Source organism: Gobio gobio (assembly GCF_949357685.1).
Source record: "Gobio gobio genome assembly, chromosome: 16".
NCBI lineage: Eukaryota > Metazoa > Chordata > Actinopteri > Cypriniformes > Gobionidae > Gobio > Gobio gobio.
The window spans coordinates 19,981,476-20,000,581 of NC_137109.1; the positions used below are offsets into that span (position 1 = coordinate 19,981,476).

At 37.8% G+C, this 19,106-nt stretch overlaps 1 protein-coding gene across 7 annotated transcripts in view; it reads left to right on the plus strand.

Moving 5' to 3' along the window:
* Positions 1-17,586, plus strand: part of ctbp1 (C-terminal binding protein 1) — a 35,756-nt gene extending 18,170 nt beyond the window's left edge. For 6 of the 7 annotated variants that reach the window (XM_079839428.1, XM_079839430.1, XM_079839429.1 and 3 more), the window contains 7 exons: positions 5,549-5,693; positions 5,801-6,007; positions 9,293-9,507; positions 9,595-9,725; positions 11,953-12,080; positions 12,271-12,385; positions 16,365-17,586. In XM_079839428.1, the coding sequence (XP_079695554.1) occupies positions 5,549-5,693; positions 5,801-6,007; positions 9,293-9,507; positions 9,595-9,725; positions 11,953-12,080; positions 12,271-12,385; positions 16,365-16,551 (1,128 nt within the window). In that variant the 3' untranslated portion in view covers positions 16,552-17,586. Of the gene's footprint in view, positions 1-5,548; positions 5,694-5,800; positions 6,008-9,292; positions 9,508-9,594; positions 9,726-11,952; positions 12,081-12,270; positions 14,386-16,364 lie in introns of those variants that run through there. The other variant, XM_079839432.1, reaches the window with a different exon arrangement.
* The last annotated feature ends 1,520 nt before the right edge of the window (positions 17,587-19,106 follow it).

A 19,106-nucleotide genomic window follows, 5' to 3' on the forward strand; every position in this document is an offset into this window, starting at 1 on the left:
CGTAAGACATTAATTAATGTTAGAATATACAATATGAACCTTTTAAAATGTATTAATGATGTAGCGATGTTATGAGTCGTTTGTAAGCCGAATCCCTCTGTGTGATGGTTCATCCCTAGAAAATATGTTTGCATAATGCCCGCCTATGTTGTAGCCTACATTGTCCCCCGCGAACAACTTGACCCGCCCTCAAATGTCATTTTACTGACGACTGCTTCTCAAGTTCAATGCAGGATTCGCAAAACGCTTGCTCTTGGAAGATGGGCCAGTAGTACAATTATGGTAATGGCGGTTTTGTTTCTGATGTGCACTGTAAGTGGTTGACCAATCAGAACAGACTGGGCCATCTTACCAATCAGAGCAATGTAGCTCTCGGAAAGGAGTGATGTAGAGAGGCTGATTCATCCGTCGAGTCATTTGAGAATCATTGAACAATGTGGTGATGATGTGCAATGAATATTATGAGATAATGAAAGCATAATAGGGCATGTTAAGGAAGTCTAACTAGTTAGATTTTGCAGTGTAGATTAATAAATGCTACAAAATATCAAATACAACTGGCTGGAACAAGAGCAAGTGCACGGTTTGATAATGTGTACACAGAGGAAACCTGATTTGCTGCTGTCAGTATTATTAAGTGATGGTTTTCTCTTTCACACTACCCATGAACCTAAATAAAACTCATTTGCTCCATTCGTTCAACTGGCTACACACAAAAGACCAGCCATAAATCATTCCCTCTCAACACAATTCGCTTAATTCCATGTCATATAAATATTTACTCGCTCTGAATGCGTTTATGCTCATTCAGACATTTAATGTAGCCAAGGGCCCGCACTTTTTTTTCCTGCTTAACTGCCGATTGCTTTTGGCATGTTTTGTGTGGTTCTGGGTGGGTGCCAGGTTGATTGTCAAAGAACACTCCCCAGGCCTGCACAGACAGATGGCACTCCCTTTCTGCCCCTTCCCACAAACCTACAAAGAGCCTCCTTATTTGACTTATTTAATCGGCCGCAGCTGAATGGACAGTCTCCTCACACGGAGAAAAGAACTTCTGATTCTAAATCAATTGTCTGTCTGGGAGAGAAATGATTAGCAGATGATGAAGCGACGTGACAATTGTCTACTAAAACTGTGAAAACTGGCTGTAAAAATCTCTTTCTCTTGTAGCTCACAAACAACACAGATTGCTTATTGCAGTGATTTTTCTTGATGGGTGTCAAACCAAATGATGTTTTTCATCATCTACCAGAGATGCGATGTGGTAAATCAGCTTATGTTGTGTGTAACTCCAGAACTTGGTTTTCACGTAAACTGATTAATCATCATGAACCCTTCATTAGTGAAGTCAGTGAAGCTCTTGTTTTTGGTCATCAGCTGAAAACTAAACTTGTGTCTTCATGTTGAGTCATATTAACAGTGAGTGAAGCATGTTGCAGGCATATAGTGTGTGTCATAGTACTGTCAGCGACTACCTCAGGTGTTTCTAATCAGATTCACAATGCAAAAACGTGATCACTGAAGCGTATAATCTCTTGACAATGAAACACATCACCACATTCTCATTACCATATATGAAAACCCATTACTATCACCACTATAACCTCATAACCATGTTTTATGCATTTTATATTTTATCTATTTTTTTGTAAAGTATTTTTACACCTTGGTAGCATTTTTGCAATGGTAAAATAATATATTGTTGTTACTGAAGTCTTCAAATATAAATGCATCAAACATAATAATATAATATAATATAGCTGTCAATTGATTAAAAAAGTCTGTGATTAATCGCAATTAAAAACACTATGTTTTTAATATATTTTATAATGTAATAATTTCACGGTTAATCTCAAAATTACTGTAGAAGAAACAACATAAAGACAGTATATTTTAAATACTTGTTTAATGGCATCTTTCTAGAGATGAAGACCAGTATCACTGATAGTAGTACTGGTACTGGCACTCGATGAAAATGAACCCCGAATTTTAAATGTTAAAGGGATAGTTCACCCAAAAATTAAAATTAGCCCATGATTTACTGATTCTCAAGTCATCCAGGCTACTAGGTGTATATGACTTTCTTCTTTCAGACGAAGTTATATAAAAAATGTCCTGGCTCTTCCAAGCTTTATAATGGCAGTGATTGTTGCTTCGTTTTTGAAGTCCATAAAAGTGCATCCACCCATCCATCCATCATATAACTGCTCCACATGGCTCCAGGGGGTTAATAAAGGCCTTCTGAAGCGAAGCGAAGCGATGCGTTTGTGTAAGAAAAATATCCATATTTAAAACTTAAAGGAGCTGTATGTAGGACTGTGGCCAAAACTGGTACTGCAATCACTTTCAAATTACTGTAGAGCGGTGTATCCCCTCTTCCCCTCCCCCCTGGTTGCCAGATAGGCTGCAGGATCCAGCAGGAACGTAGGCTGCTACAAGGAGCTTTCAATGGCAAGTGACGAATCGTACACAGTACGTTTTTTTTCTTTCTGTTAATTATGTTTATGCGTCAAGAGCGATGTTTTGTGAAGTAATTATGAATCGCAAAAATTTACTAATGGTGATTAGCCAAATATAATCGTAAATATGAACGCTCGTATGTGACAGTACATTCCCACATGAAAAAATACTATAGTATATTATAGTAAAATTACAGCAAAGCTAAATAACATTAGCAATGGTCATACAGGTCAACTTGCAGCATGTTTTGTCCACTATATATGCGAAGAACGAATGAGGAATCATTTTTACCTAGGTAACGTTAGGCTACTGTCTCAAATACGTTTTCACATAGCAATAATAAGCGTGCTAATGTTGTTTTCCTCAGCGTCCCAGCATAATGATAGAGAAACGGGCTCTGATAATGCATTACTAATGTTAGCAATGACGCCGTTTTTATTTACCAAACAATTCCTTTACGTTACCTTTTCAATTCAATGACCCACCTCCTCCATCTGCGCTAACCTAACGTTACTTTGCACGAACATACATAACTTTGTTCGACTGTCATGAATATTTGAAATGTCCATTTACATTAAGTACAAGTCAGCCAAACATAGATGAACCTTACCTGTCCAGGAGAAAATTAGCAACGTTGGCATCAATCTTCAAATTATTCTCAGTTTTCAGCCATCTCCATCTTTCAAACGCATCTCTTATACAAATCCTTGTTTTATTTCGGACACTGTCACGACGTTTTTCTGATTCATAACGAGGTCGTTTAGGTTTCGTAAAGTTAGACATTGTTTATCCAAAAAGTTTGTAGCTGCAGCTGTGGTAACTAAAGCAGAGCTGGCAACCCGAATGCAGAAACACTACTGACTTCGTGATTGGTAGATAGGTGGAGGGTGGCGCTTCAGGCCAAAACACAACATGTCAACATCAACATCAGTTGAGGGCTGCAACTTCACTTTTAAAATGACAATATCTTGGCCGGACAACCGTTGTCAGTGATATAAGTATTTGAAATGAACATGATTTCTTAATGTCTAGTGACATATCAGGGCCATTTTATGATTAATTGAAATACATTTCTTACATACAGTTCCTTTAATAAAGTAAATTATCTAGCTTCCACCAGATTGCCTTCCGTATTCAACTTATGCAGAAAGTGTAATGATTCTCGCAGTTCAAAATGCTTACGCTACATCTGACGACATTGCACACAAGTTACTCTTTTTTCCGATCTGACGGAAGCTAGTTTTTTTATGTGTCATCAGATCCTTAAATGGCAGTTGAAAATCTGTCATATCAATGCAGACAGTTTTCTTTTGAAATCTTTTGTAATGACTTCAATTCATCTGGTTTAATGTCTACCCATATGAAGGTATAGAGTCTGAAATTAAATTCATTTCATACTAGCTTAATCTTCTTGGCCAGGGTGAAATTGGCTCAAGCCTGCAATGCTGTGCATGTTAATAATGAGTATTAATGTGCACAGGATTGCAGGCTTAAGCCAATTCCATTCAAGTTTCGAATAACTTGCATTGTGAGCACTTGTTCTTGAAAAATACAAAATAGTACAGTGGTTGGCAATCTGTTTCTGGCATGTGAGGAAGAGCGAGAGGGGCGTATGTATTTAATTCAGATAAAGTATCTCATGCCTGCGTGAATCATAATGACACCGTGTTCATTTGTTGGCCAGAGGAGAACTGGCCCTACCGACTGAGCCTGGTTTCTTCCAAGGTATTTTTTTTTCTCCATTCTGTCACCTGATGGAGTTTGGGATCCTTGCCACTTTCTGGCTTGCTTAGTTGGAGACACTCAATATTCAACAATATTACTGATCTGACGGTACCGACGTACAGAACTGAACTGAGCTGGGCGAGGACATCACTGTTTTCTGCAGAACTGCTTTATAGATGAAATTAACTATTTTAATAATTGATGATCTTTACAAAGGAACTGAATCAACATTGAATTGACTTCAGCTGAACAACAGCCCAAATGCAGCATTTCCCTGTTATCACTGTAAAGCTGCTTTGAAACTGTCTGTATTGTATTAGGCGCTGTATAAATAAAGGTGACTTATTTTTTGATCTACATTTTGAGGTAATCTTTCCTTATAGTAACACGGCTTGTTTTATTAAGTTATGAGCTGTATACTATTAAAGTGTCAGAATCAATCTGTGCAAGTCAATGAAAGCAGGCAGCTCTGACAAACCATTAGCACGACCACTGTGCATCATGAGCCGCTGAAAGCATAATGTAGATCAAGACAGCAGATGTGCAGTATCACACAAGTTAAGGCCATTAGACTGACAGCTTACAGTTTGTTGCGCTTGGCTTTGAGAAGTTAATGCTATGCATTTCAGAGATATTCAACTAAAACTAACTTGTAGGATTTTTACAAATTTAAAACAAATTTTATGGAAAATTGCTTCAGAGATATTAATGCCTGGTTTCACAGACATTGCTTAACTCTAGCCCCAGACTAAAATGCATGTTTGAGCTGTTTTAACTGAAAGCAACTTGCACTGACATAGGCATAACATTATGACCTAATACTGTGTTGTTTTGCTGCCAAAACAGCCCTGACCCATCGAGGCATGGACTCCACTAGACCCCCGAAAGTGTGCTGTGGTATCTGGCACCAAGATGTTAGCAGCAGATCCTTTAAGTCCTGTAAGTTGTGAGGTGGGGCCTCCGTGGATCGGACTTGTTTGTTCAGCACATCCCACAGATGCTCGATTGGATTGAGATCTGGGGAATTCGGAGGCCGAATCAACACCTCAAACTCGTTGTAGTGCTCAAACCATTCCTGAACCATTGTTGATCAGACCACACAGGCCAGCCTTCGCTCCCCACGTGCATCAAGTGACCCTGTCACCCAATCGTCTAGCCATCACAATAATATATTGGCTCTTGTCAAACTCGCTCAAATCCTTACGCTTGCCTATTTTTCCTGCTTCTAACACATCAACTTTGAAGACTCTGTACTTTGTCTTAGAAAAATGATTTAGACTTTTTGCTGCTCAGTTTTGGAGCTGTTGTACTTGTGTGTATATTCTTTGCATTGACTGATTGTATTTTCTGTATATTCTCTCAGGTGTTAAATGAAGCAGTGGGTGCTCTCATGTACCACACCATCACCCTGATGAGGGAGGACCTGGAAAAGTTCAAAGCACTTCGTATAATTGTCCGCATTGGGAGCGGCTTTGATAATATCGACATAAAGTCTGCTGGAGACTTAGGTAATGGTTAAGAAGGTTTTCCATTTCATTGCACACGATGCACAACAATGTAAGTGTGTGTGTTTGATGAATAAATAGTCTTGACTGTAACCCTTCCATATCTGCAGGTATAGCAGTCTGCAACATGCCAGCAGCTTCAGTAGAGGAGACGTCAGACTCCACCATGTGTCACATCCTGAACTTGTACCGACGCACCACCTGGCTGCACCAGGCTCTCCGGGAAGGCACGCGGGTCCAGAGTGTGGAACAGATCCGAGAGGTCGCGTCTGGGGCGGCCCGGATCAGAGGAGAGACGCTGGGGATCATTGGCCTAGGTGTGTTGTCCCGCATAGCCACACATTTGACTCTCTGTATGAAGTCTGATCCACTTTACTGTGTATTCTGGTCAAGAAACGCCCACTGAGACAGAAAGAGATCTTCTGAAGGAGATATAAAATAACCAGCGGCGGTTTGTTTTGTTTTTATGTGCAGTGTAAGGGTGGGTAAATCTGAATAGACTGGTGCAGACAAAGAAAACATTGACAATTCTGATGAAGGCACCACCAGTGGCTATAAAGATAACAGGAAACGAACGGTAATGTGTGTAGACTGTGTGATCTGCATTTCTGTCCATCCAGAAGTAATAAGCATTGATTATTTCACAGACCAAAAAGAAAGTGAAAGATACAGTTGTGCTCATTTCAGTGATCAAGGATTTTATAAAGAATGATGAAGATTTAGTATTCAGCAATATATAATTTGACATTAAATGTTTATTTTGGAAAATACACACACACACAAACAAACACGCGCACACACACTCTCACACACACACATATACACTGTGTTCCAAATTATGATGCAAATGACATATCAGTAGGATTTTAGTTTTTCAAAGGAAGTGTTTTGTTTGTTTTATTTCTCATATCTTAGATAACTTGGATAACAATCTCAGACAGGTTTGTTTAATAGGTTGCAAGGTCTACTTGGGTAAATGGAAACCCTTCTTAAAGAGGCTGTTCTGCATTATTAAACAAGTCACTGTTCTCATGCAGTATGGGGAGGAAGAAAGATCTCTCTGAAGATGAAAAGCAAGAAATGCTGCAATGTTTTGCAAAAAGGCATAAAAGCAACTTATATTTCGCAAAAACAGAATAGAGATTGTCTAACTGTCAAAAGATGTGTGAGTGATTTACAGCACAGGACAACCTGGACAGATAACGGCTTATTAAAGAAAGTTTCTGTCAAAAAAATGTATTGTAATAAAATGACAGCTATAAAAACAGCTATGCTGGTGTCTATGGAGTCTCAAGAAACTCTCCATGCACGCTGGCAGTTGTGCGCAAAGTTGCATTTCAGCCATATCTAACCAAAGCTCACACTGAATATTTATTGAACTGAAATCCTACTTGCGTAATATTTTGGAACACAGTCCCTCATTCATGAAACACAGAGCAGAACGAATTTTTGTGTAAATCTTTTGTAAAGCCATTCTGACGTAAATTTTCGGATTCACGAAAATGTTTGTATTTTCAAAATATTAGTTGGTAAAATTCGTATACCTGCTCCCTACCACGTGTAAATTATGCGTAAAACATTTAAACGTTCTGTGTTCTAATTTAGGCAAACTGACGACATTGGGCCTCATTCATGAAACACGAGCAGAACGAATTTGTGTGTAAATTGTTCGTAAAGCCGCTCTGACGTAAATTTTTGGATTCACAAAAATTTTCGTATTTTCAAAATGTTAGTTGGTACGAAAGAAATGTATACCTGCTCCCTACCACGTGTAAATAGTGCATAAAACATTTGAACGTTCTATGTTCTAATTTAGGCAAACTGACGACATTGCATTTTGATGCACTATGTACCATAATAATATTTCAAGAGTTGATTTGCCCCGTCTTTTTTCTTTTATTTTCTTTTTTTACTGTTCAACGTTGGGTAATTGGCAGCGCTCGTCACTGTCACTTTTTACCAGACCGTCCAATCACAGTGGAGGAGGGGCGGGACAAAAACTACACCGACCAATCATCCCACTTGTACACCCACTGAACAACAATAATGGAGAAGTTAAAGGAGTAGTTCACTTTCAAATAAACTTTTGCTTATAATTTACTCACCCCCTTGTCATCCAACATATCCATGTCTTTCTGTCTTCAGTCGAAAAGAAATGAAGATTTTTGATGAAAAGATTTCAGGATATTTCTCCATAAAATGGAAGTCAATAGACTCCATATGGTTCAAGGTCCAAGTGAGAGATTCAGTACAGCTTCAAAAGGGCTTTAAACCACATCAAAGCACAAATGTTCGCCTTGATCTGTTCATTAATGCGCGCTCGTGACGTCACGTAAAACGTAATTACGGTATGTTGAAAAGGTCACGCTAGACGCAGGCGCAAAGACGTTTGAATATGTGGATACAGTCCTCCTTCCGCTCATTTGTAAACACTGACTCGGTACTTCCGCCTGCGTCTAGCGTGACCTTTTCAACGTAATTGTGTATTACGTGACGTCACGAGCGCGCATCATTGAACAGAGCAAGGCGAGCATTTGTGCTTATAAAACTTTATTTATTTAAAAAAAAATGACAGATCGTTTCGCTAGATAAGACCCTTATTGATCGTCTGGTTCCGTTTGATGTGGTTTAAAGCCCTTTTGAAGCTGTACTGAATCTCTCACTTGGACCTTGAACCATATGGAGTCTATTGACTTCCATTTTATGGAGAAATATCCTGAAATCTTTTCATCAAAAATCTTCATTTCTTTTCGACTGAAGACAGAAAGACATGGATATCTTGGATGACAAGGGAGTGAGTAAATTATAAATAAAAGTTTATTTGAAAGTGAACTAATCCTTTAATACTGCTTTTTACTGCATTTTTTATATTCAGTAATATTCTTCAAAATGAGATATTAGTAACACATTACTGCCATGGATATTCCGTATCATATTATTCATAGCAATCAAAGTATCGCATATGGAAAAACGCTGCCCTTGCAAAGCGCTTTCAAGCGCCACCAGCTGGCCGTTTTCAGAAGAGCACCAAGCATTTTTAGCTGGCTAAAAATGCTTTGATGGAGACATGATGATTTAATATTTATTGACAGGCCAATGCCAATTAGTCTCTTTAGCATTTATGCAATATACTGGAGCCAAACCTGAGAAAGTAGTCCAGAAGATTCCACTGCGTACCTGGACACGTAATTTGCAGTTGTAACTCCTGCTTAAACATTTTTCCTGCTTCTAAGACATCAACTGCCTAATATATCCCACCCACTAACAGGTGCCGTGATGAAGAGATAATCAGTGTTATTCACTTCACCATAATGTTATAATATAATAATATAACTCCATTAATTAAATCAATTACACACTTTTGCTGGAAATTAAGATGCCATTTAAAACATTACTTTAGCTCATAATATAAGCCTGGTACTTTTCAAACACTTTTTTGCATACTGTGGACTGTTGGAAAGGAACACAACTACACACCATTTTAATGGAGACATTTTGTCGTAGAGTTGTCATTTTACCATGACAGCGACAGGCATTATTAAATAATGATAAAAAAAATCCTGAAGGCTCATTCATGTCTGATGTAATATGTTTGCTCTCAGGTCGTGTTGGACAGGCGGTGGCGCTGAGAGCCAAAGCATTCGGCTTCAACGTGATCTTCTACGACCCATACCTGTCTGACGGGATGGAGCGCGCCCTGGGGCTGCAGAGAGTCAACACTCTACAGGACCTGCTCTTCCACAGCGACTGCGTCACCTTACACTGCAGTCTCAATGAGCACAACCACCATCTCATCAACGACTTCACCATCAAGCAGGTGCGGCCCACGACGATTCACAAACACGAGAGCACACATGCATTGTAGACGCATTTGTGTACGATCACCATTTTGTGTTGTCTGTAGATGCGGCAGGGCGCCTTCCTAGTGAACACTGCGCGGGGTGGTCTGGTGGATGAGAAAGCTCTGGCCCAGGCTCTGAAAGAGGGCAGAATACGGGGAGCAGCTCTGGACGTCCATGAGACAGAGCCCTTCAGGTGAACAACAACAATTGATGTTGAAGTATTGTCTTGTTTTGGCATTTGGTTCGAACCCCATTCTTATTCCACCCCTTGCAGGTATTTTTTTTTTTGCATTGTATTATTTGGCTCTGAACCGCATGCATAAAACATGCATCTGTTTGCTACAAAGGCATTACAAGGAATGTAAAGAATGCGAGCTGCTTCCTGAAGGCAGTTTCTAAGGAGACAAATAGCAATGAGAAATGCTGGAATTTATATGTCATCAATAGTTGTTTACTTTTACATGTACACTTACATTTATGCATTTAGGAAACACCTTTTATCCGAACTGACTTACAAAAGAGGAGCAAAAACAATTTGTCAAGGAGCTAACACTATTTGTAGTATACAGTGCCATGTTTATTAGACAACCAGATGTGGAACACTTTTGTAAATGAGGTCAAATTGCTTTCTAATACCAATTGTGAAGTCTAAATATTGTTTATAAACTATTATAGTTCGTATTTATATTGTAAATTAGCTTTTATTTTTATATTTTCAGTTTTCATTGTAATATCAGTTTAATTTTTAGTAGTTTTTTTTTGTGCTTTGTCATTTTTAGTAGTTTTTTAATGTTACTATTTAGGTTGAAATGTATTTATATCAGGGGCGTGTGGCCCATATAAGCTGGGAATGCTCTGCATACCCATTTGTGGAATCGCTAATTAACATTAACACTATAAATCTAAGTTAATAATAATTTTTTTGTGTTTATACAGTGCCCTCCACTAATATTGGCACCCATGGTAAATATGAGCAAAGGCAGCTGTAAAAATAAATCTGCATTGTTTATCTTTTTGATCTTTCATTAAAAAAATTCACAAAATTATAACCTTTCACTGAAGAAAAACTATTGAAAGTGAGGGGAAAATCACATTCTGAAATAAATGTTGGCCACAATTATTGGCACCTTGAGAAATTCTTATGAGTAAAATATCTCTGAAGTATATTCACATTAATATTTACTTTCTTTTTTTTTGCACTCCAGGGTGAAGGAGCATGAAATCGTCCAGCCATGAGTATAAATATGTGCCAAATTCCCTTAATCATTTATCAATAACTAAAAGTAAAACTAAAGAATATTGTCCTGATGTGCAGCAAAAGATGGTTGAGCTTCACAAAATAGAAAGTCTCTGTTATAAAATAACTAAAGCATTGAAAATCTACATTTCCACCATCAGGGCAATAAATAAGAAGTTACAATCAACTAAAGATGTTACGAATCTGCCTGGAAGAGGACGTGTGTCTATATCGTCCTAATGCACCGTGATGAGGAGAGTTTGAGTGGACAAAGACTCTCCAAGTCACAGATGGAGAATCGCATAAATTAGTTGAGTCTTGGGGTCAGAAAGCCTAAAAAAAATTATTACAAGTTATTTGGGAGGGTTTCAAGAAAAATCATCCAAAAACAAACTCCAGCATATTGAGTTGTCAGACACGACTGGAACTTCAAACGGGACCTGGTTCTGTGGTCAGATGAAACTAAATAAAAGAGCTTGGGTGATTGGCTTTGGTGCAAACGGTAATAAAAAGTACCCCATGTCCATGGTTAAATATACCGCTGGATCTTTAATGTTGTGAGTCTATTTTTTTGTTGGAGGTCCTGGACATCTTGTTCAGATACATGATATCATGGATTCTAGCAAATACCAACAGATAAAAAATCAAAACCTGACGGCTTCTGCTAGAAATCTTATAATGGGTTGTGGTTGGATCTTCCATCAGGACAATGATCCTAAACAAACATCAAAATCAACACACAAATGTGTCACTGAGCACAAAATGGAACCAACATGGATCTGAAGGATCTGGGGAGATTATCTATGGAGGAATGGTCTCTGATCTCTTGTCAGGTGTTCTCCAAACTCATCAGAAGACTCAGAGCTGTTGACTTGGGAAAAGGACGTCGCAATAATTGGGTGCCAATAATTGTGGCCAATGTGAACTAGAGAAAAACATTTATTGCAGAATGTGAGTTTCCCCTCACTTTCAATGGTTTTACTTCAATGAAAGGTTATCATTTTGTGAATTTTATGACTGAAAGATCAAAAGGATAAACAATGCAGATTTATTTTTACAGGCGCCTTTGCTCATATTTACCATGGGTGCCAATATTAGTGGAGGGCACTGTATATATATGTATATGTATGTGTGTGTTTTTACTCTTATGTCAGACTCTTATACAGCTGCATGTGTGTGTCAGTTTCAGCCAAGGTCCTCTTAAAGACGCCCCCAACCTGATCTGCACCCCTCACGCGGCCTGGTACAGCGAGCAGGCCTCCATTGAGATGCGGGAGGAGGCGGCGCGGGAGATCCGTCGAGCTATTACCGGTACATCGGCACATGACGCTATCAATACCACTTTTTAATGCCTCAGACATTTGTCAAGTGATGTGAGAGCACTGGCTGTCTGATCTCTTTCATCAGTCCAGTGAAAACAGCGTTCTTTAATTGCAGCTCTTGATGTGCTGTGATCAATGACTCAGGGTTTCCCTGTAATCACGCTGTTTTCCTCCTCCAGGTCGCATTCCAGACAGCCTGAAGAACTGCGTGAACAAAGAGTTCCTCACACAGACCACGCACTGGGCTGGCATGGACCCTGCTGTTGTTCATCCAGAACTCAATGGCACCTATAGGTACAACAATCCATTGAGAAATGCATTCCTCTTAACTGAATACAGCATATAGATGGTGCTGTTATGTTGTTATTCTACCAGGACTTGTAGTAAAACAATAATATACAACTGGCAATGCAAGATTGCTTTTACTGTGGTTCAAATCAACATAATGTCAAAATAGACCATTTTGGACTTCTTAACACATGTTCCTGGTCTTATTGCACACAAGTGCATGTTATTAGAAAAGTCTTCACAGTCTTTCTGCATAATGTCATAACTTGTAACTGCCTCTGAAACACCTATGCCATTTGTGTGGGGAAAATAATTAGTGGTCGACGGAAGTGGGGTCATTTTCCATTATGATCTAGAGAGTGGAGAGAACAAGAGCCAGTATTAATTATGATGTATACAATTCAATTTATTGACTGCAAATGAGATGACACAGAATTGCCTATATAAACTGCACATACTTAAAAAAAATAATAATAATTTACTGGCCAAGTTATTACATTTTGAAATCGTATTTAGAGGGATCTCACAGTTTTTTATCGGTGAATTTCTGTGACCTTTCCGGCCATTTGTGATAACTGGATAAGGATTGTTGAAATAATTTTGATTAAGACTGATTTGCTAATGAATCATTCAGACCAATGTGTGAATCGGTATGACTGATTCATTGAAAAGATGATTCAAACTAATGATTTGCTCATTAATCAAACATTACTAGTATAACTAGAATGTATATTCACTAGCTTTTAAGAAAAACGGTAACACTTTACAATAAGGTTCATTAGTTAACATGAACTAATAATGAACTGCACTTATAAAGCATTTATTTATCTTTGTTAATGTTAATTTCAAAATTTACTAATGCATTATTAAAATCTTGTTAACGTTAGTTAATGCACTGTGAACTAACATGAACAAACCATGAACAGCTGTAATTTTAACTAACGTTAACAAAGATCGGAACAGAGGTGTTGTTCATGTTAATGCATTAACTAACGTAACCAATACAACCTTATTGTAAAATGTTACCAGAAAAACTGTTATCCCTTTTCCATGCCATTATAAAATCACTGTAACACATGATCTTTAGTTGCTTAATGCTGCTTAATGAACAAAATTATGACACATTTTCAATTAAAAATACATGATTAAAAATTAGGGTTGGGAATCGAAAATCGATTCCAGGATACTTAAGGTTGGATGCTTGTTAAAAATTCGATTTCTCTTATTGATTTTTTTTGTGTGTAGATTTTAATATGACTTTAAATCAATCAAGCGCTAGACCCGCCAGCACGCTCACAGAAAAAGTAATTCAATGTGATTTTAAACCATAGACTCACTCTCTTTTTTCTGTGTTGCACACACATCCAAAACAACGTGCGCACAGAAATCTGAGTTTTCTTCCGCGTCTTTTTTACACTTAAACGGACACAAAATGCACACAATATGTCGAAATATCCTCGTAAACACAGTCTGTTATGTCTTAAGGGAATAAACAGTTGACAAAGAAAGCGCATGTATAACAGTATATTGGATCCGTGCAGCTCTTAAAGTGGCAGCAGCCTAATATTCCTGCTGTATAATAACGTTAATCAAACAACAAAAGACAAAGCTGTTCTTGACTGTATAACTTTTGTAACTATATTTGTAATGTATACTGTATATTTTATTCATAAAGTGCAGTGTTATTTTACATTTGACTACATTTTCTGTATCGGAATACCTGTAAATCTTAAAACTGTTTATTTCAATCATATCTTTGTTCAGTTGTATTTATTTGTGCGATTGCTAATTTCTATTTGTTCATTTAAAATGACTTGAGTGTTTACCTGTCTTTAAATTGATATTAGTTTGGCTAGTTGTTTTTACTGTGGTATTTTTAAACCAGAGGCAAAATGTCCTTGTGTAAATGTTCTTTAACCTGTTGATTTTTGTTCATGGTATTCAGCCACAATGAAATGTATTGCAATAAGACTTAGAATAAATGTGAATGATTTTTTTTTTACCTTATTGGAGTCGGCATTAGGAATCGATAAGCGGAATCGGAATCGTTAAAATTCAAACGATACCCAACCCTATTAAAAATAATAATCCAATTATATTGTAATATAGTAATGTACAAAGCTCCTAAAGGGACCTTTGCAAAAATAAATAAATATACCGAATTTTGTGTTTTGTGTGCGCACAAGAAATGATTGCACAAATAATTAATAATTTTTTTATTAGCTATTAAAGTTATGATGGGACAATATTAATATACTGCCCTAACAAAATATATATATATTTTTTAAGATGGCAGTGACGCACAAACAAAATAGGTTATAGTATACATAAACCGGACATTTTAACAGCGTGAGCACACACAAAAATTGACTGTGCTCATGTGAAAAGTATCTTGTGCACACGCGAAAGCCTGTATTTTTTTTTTTTTACTTTTACAAGGTCCATTTAGTTACTACTCTGTACTTAAGTAATGTAGTTCCTTAGCTTAACCATAGGTTGTTTGTGGTTGGCGTGCAAGTTGTTTTTGAAAGAAGTCTCACATGCTCACCAAAGCTACAATTATTTGATCAGAAATACAGTAAAAACGTTTGCGATTTAAAATAAGTGTTTTCTATTTTAATATATTTTAAAATGTAATTAATTACAGTGATGGTAAAGCTGAATATTTTTAGGATTATTTGATGAGTACCAAAGCATTTCTTTTAAACAGAAATCTTATCTAACATGTCTTTACTGTGTCTTTAGGTCAGTTTAATGCATTCTTGCTAAATAAAATGATGAATTTATTTTTATAAAATAGCATATATATGTATCTATCTATGCATATGATATATATGTATAGCATATGATGTATCACAAGATGCATGTACATTTAAACTTGGCTCATCCAACACGATCTCCTAGTACTGCGTATCTATAGCATGCATATTTGTCATCCTATTTATAGGTAGAAATGACTTTTTACGTGCATATGATACGCACTCTTGGGTAGGATTAGTGGTGTTGGTTAAAGGGATAGTTCACCCAAAAATGAGAATTCTGTCATTAATTACTCACCCTCATACCGAAAGGCAGAAAAAAAACCATGTCCATGTGACTCCAGTGGTTTAACCTTAATTTTATGAAGCGATGAGAATACTTTTTGTGCGCTAAAACAAACAAAAATAATTACTTTATTCAACAATTTAGTTCTAGCCTGTGTCAGTCTCCCACGGAGTTTCTGTTGTAAACAGTGTAGCGCTTTCGAGTTACGGCAACCGATGCGGTTTTCATGCGCAGGAGCTACACTGTATTTACAACGTAAACTGCGTAGGAGACTGACACAGGCTAGAACTAAATTATTGAATAAAGTCATTAAAAAGGATTCTAAAAAGGATTCATAAAATTAAGGTTGAACCACTGTAGTCACATGGACTATTTTAACAATGGTTTTACTACCTTTCTGGACCTTGAAAGTGTTAATTAAATTGCTGTCAGTGGAGGGGACAGAAAGCTCTCAGATTTCATAAAAAATATCTTCATTTGTGTTCTGAAGATGAACGAAGGTCTTATGGGTTTGGGACGACATGAGGGTGAGTAAATAAAGACAGAATTTTAATTCTGGGGTGATCTAACCCTTTAAGTGCGTAAACTGTCATATCATATCCATGTAAAAAGTCATTTCTGTGTATAAATTGCATGCCAAACATAAATTTGTGCTATTGATACGCACTTTCGTGAGATCGTAGCCTGTAGAGCTGGAAGTAACTATCCATTTTTTGAATCAACCATTACCCAGACAGCAACATAGTGTCTGCCCAGGTCTGGTATGCGTGGAATCCACATTTACCAGTTGTGGCCCGGATCTGGGCTGACACTACGTTGCTGTTTGGGTATGCACGAACATAGTAGTGACACAGAGACATGGAAGGCTTCACTGCAGGGACAGTTGCTCTATTGCAGGTGTTGCTAACAACTGTTGTTTAATACTATTCCACTTCCACAGGTACCCCCCAGGCGTAGTGAGCCTTGCTTCAGGGGGTCTACCTCAGCCAGTGGAGGGCATCATGCCAAGTGCCGTGGCCATAACCCACAGCCTGCCCACCGTAGCCCACCCACCACACGCCCCCTCACCCGGCCAAACCGGCAAACCCGAACCCGATAGAGAGCAGCACCCCAACGAACAGTTGTAGCCCCCCTCTTCAAAGGCTCTCCGTACCACTATAGAACTCTCCTGGTCCTACTTTACCCCAAAGAAGAGGAGCGGAAACAGGCTCCCGGGCTCAGAACCAGCCACTAAAAACAACCACGACTCAGAAGTAGCCAACTATTTGACTGAAGCTGGTGGACTGCGCTCTTTGAAGTATCTTGTGGGGACAAAAAACAACAACAAAAAAGAGAAAACCGTGTGGATTTCAAACAAAGTTAACTTCTCCCTGATGCAAAATCCTGCTGTTTTAGATTGTAGTCTGTCCAAGTGCAGTGGGCGATCTTTTATCTGTTATTTTGTCTGTCTAATGGGTTTCATTGTTAAAACAACAGTAGCTATTACATGAATGTAACCTGTTTGTGTACAGTTTTTAGGACATGATTAATGGTTTGTAGATGAGAAAAGAAAAAAAAAACTGAAACCACATCACAGGAGGCATCTCACCACCTGATAAAAAGCATATTAGTTTCGCTCGTTTGATTTGAAAAGCCCCGAAAGAGGCGGGATTTGCACACCCTCTCAGGAAAATTTATTTCCCACCCCTTCCTTCCTTCCTTCCTTTTAAATTAAACCACATAGTGCATTGTTTTTGTACCCATTTGTCTTTTTGTAGTCAAAATTCAGTACAGTACTTTAAAGAACTACACTCAGTATGTTTTTATTTTTGGAGCATGTATTACCTTATGTGTTAAAAAAGAAAACAGAAAATGTTCATATTTTCAACAAAAATTAAAAAAAGAAATTTGTCTTGTGCAAAGCTGGCGTAATGCTTGCCTGTTTGTGTGTGACTTGATTGTACCGTGTTTTTCGAGGATGCCGGGATAGTTGCAGCTCTCCATCGCCTACATAGTTTCCTTCCTGGTAAAGTGGTAGGCTAGCAATATACATACTATATATACTATGAGATATTAATATTTTTTGTTAAACTGAATCCAAAAAGAAATGTCTGTGACTGTATGCATTTGTATGAATTATTTTAAATGAAATAAAAGTCTGAGACGACACGACAACAAGTTTCGCCCTCTTGTGGACATTCATTTTGTCATAAATAATGCAGGTACCAACCAGGAATGCTGAAAATAGTTTGTATGCAGGGGAATTGGGGTCATACCGCAAAGCTGTTTTGTCATTTTCTCACCCTCATATTGTTCCAAACCTGTATTAATTTCTTTCCTCTGCTGAACACAAAAGAAGATAATTTCAAGAATGTGGGTAACCAAACAGTTGACGGGCCCCATTGCCCTCCATAGCATTTTATCCCATACTATGGGGGTCAATGGGGCCCATCAACTGTTTGGGTACCGATATTTATTATCTTCTTTTGTGTTCAGCAGAGGGAAGAAATGTACACAGGTTTTGAACAACTTGAGGGTGATTGAATGATAGAATTTTCATTTTTGGGTGAACTATCCCTTTAAAAGATTCGCTCACCCAAATGTCCTGTCATCCTTTACTCACCCTCATATCTTTTCAAACTCGTGTAACAACAGGAGAAGTTTTGAAGAATGTTTACCTTGGGTTACTTACCACCAAGCTCCAGAAAGGTTTAATTGAATTTGGATCATTGAGACCCCACTAGGTGAGATCTTGCATGGAGCCCCAGTCCGAGGGAGATTGACAGTCATGTTTAGCTTCTTCCATTTTCTAATGATTGCTCCAACAGTGGACCTTTTTTCACCAAGCTGCTTGGCAAATTTCCCCATAGCCCTTTCCAGCCTTGTGGAGGTGTACAATTTTGTCTCTATTGTCTTTGAAAAGCTCTTTGGTCTTGGCCATGTTAGTAGTTGGATTATTACTGATTGTATGGGGTGGACAGGTGTCTATATGTAGCTAACGACCTCAAACAGGAGCATCTAATTAAGGATAATAAATGGAGTGGAGGTGGACATTTTAAAGGGAAACTAACAGGTCTTTGAGGGTCAGAATTCTAGCTGATAGACAGGTGTTCAAATACTTATTTGCAGCTGTATCATACAAATAAATAGTTAAAAAATCATACATTGTGATTTCTGGATTTTATTTTTAGATTATGTCTCTCACAGTGGACATGCACCTACGATGACAATTTCAGAAGTGGGAGAACTTGCAAAATAGCAGGGTGTTCAAATACTTATTTTCCTCACTGTATATATATATATATATATATATATATATATATATATATATATATATATATATATATATATATATATATATATATATATATATATATATATATATATATATATATATATATATATATTAGGGCTGGGCAAATTAACGCGTTAACGCGGGCGATTAATTTTTTCAGCTTAATGCAATTAAAATATTTAACGCAAATAACGCAGCGTCCGTTTTTATATCCATTTTTGCTTAGCGTTACATGATCATCATCTCTTATTCATGTAAATGCTTCCAAGCGTGACAAGACACAAGCGAACGCGCTGTATGCCAATGTCCTGTGTGTGTGTGTGTGTGTGTGTGTGTGTGTGTGTGTGTGTGTGTGTCAGTGTCCTGTCTGTGTGGATGCGTCTCATGTCAGCTAATCAGGACACACAC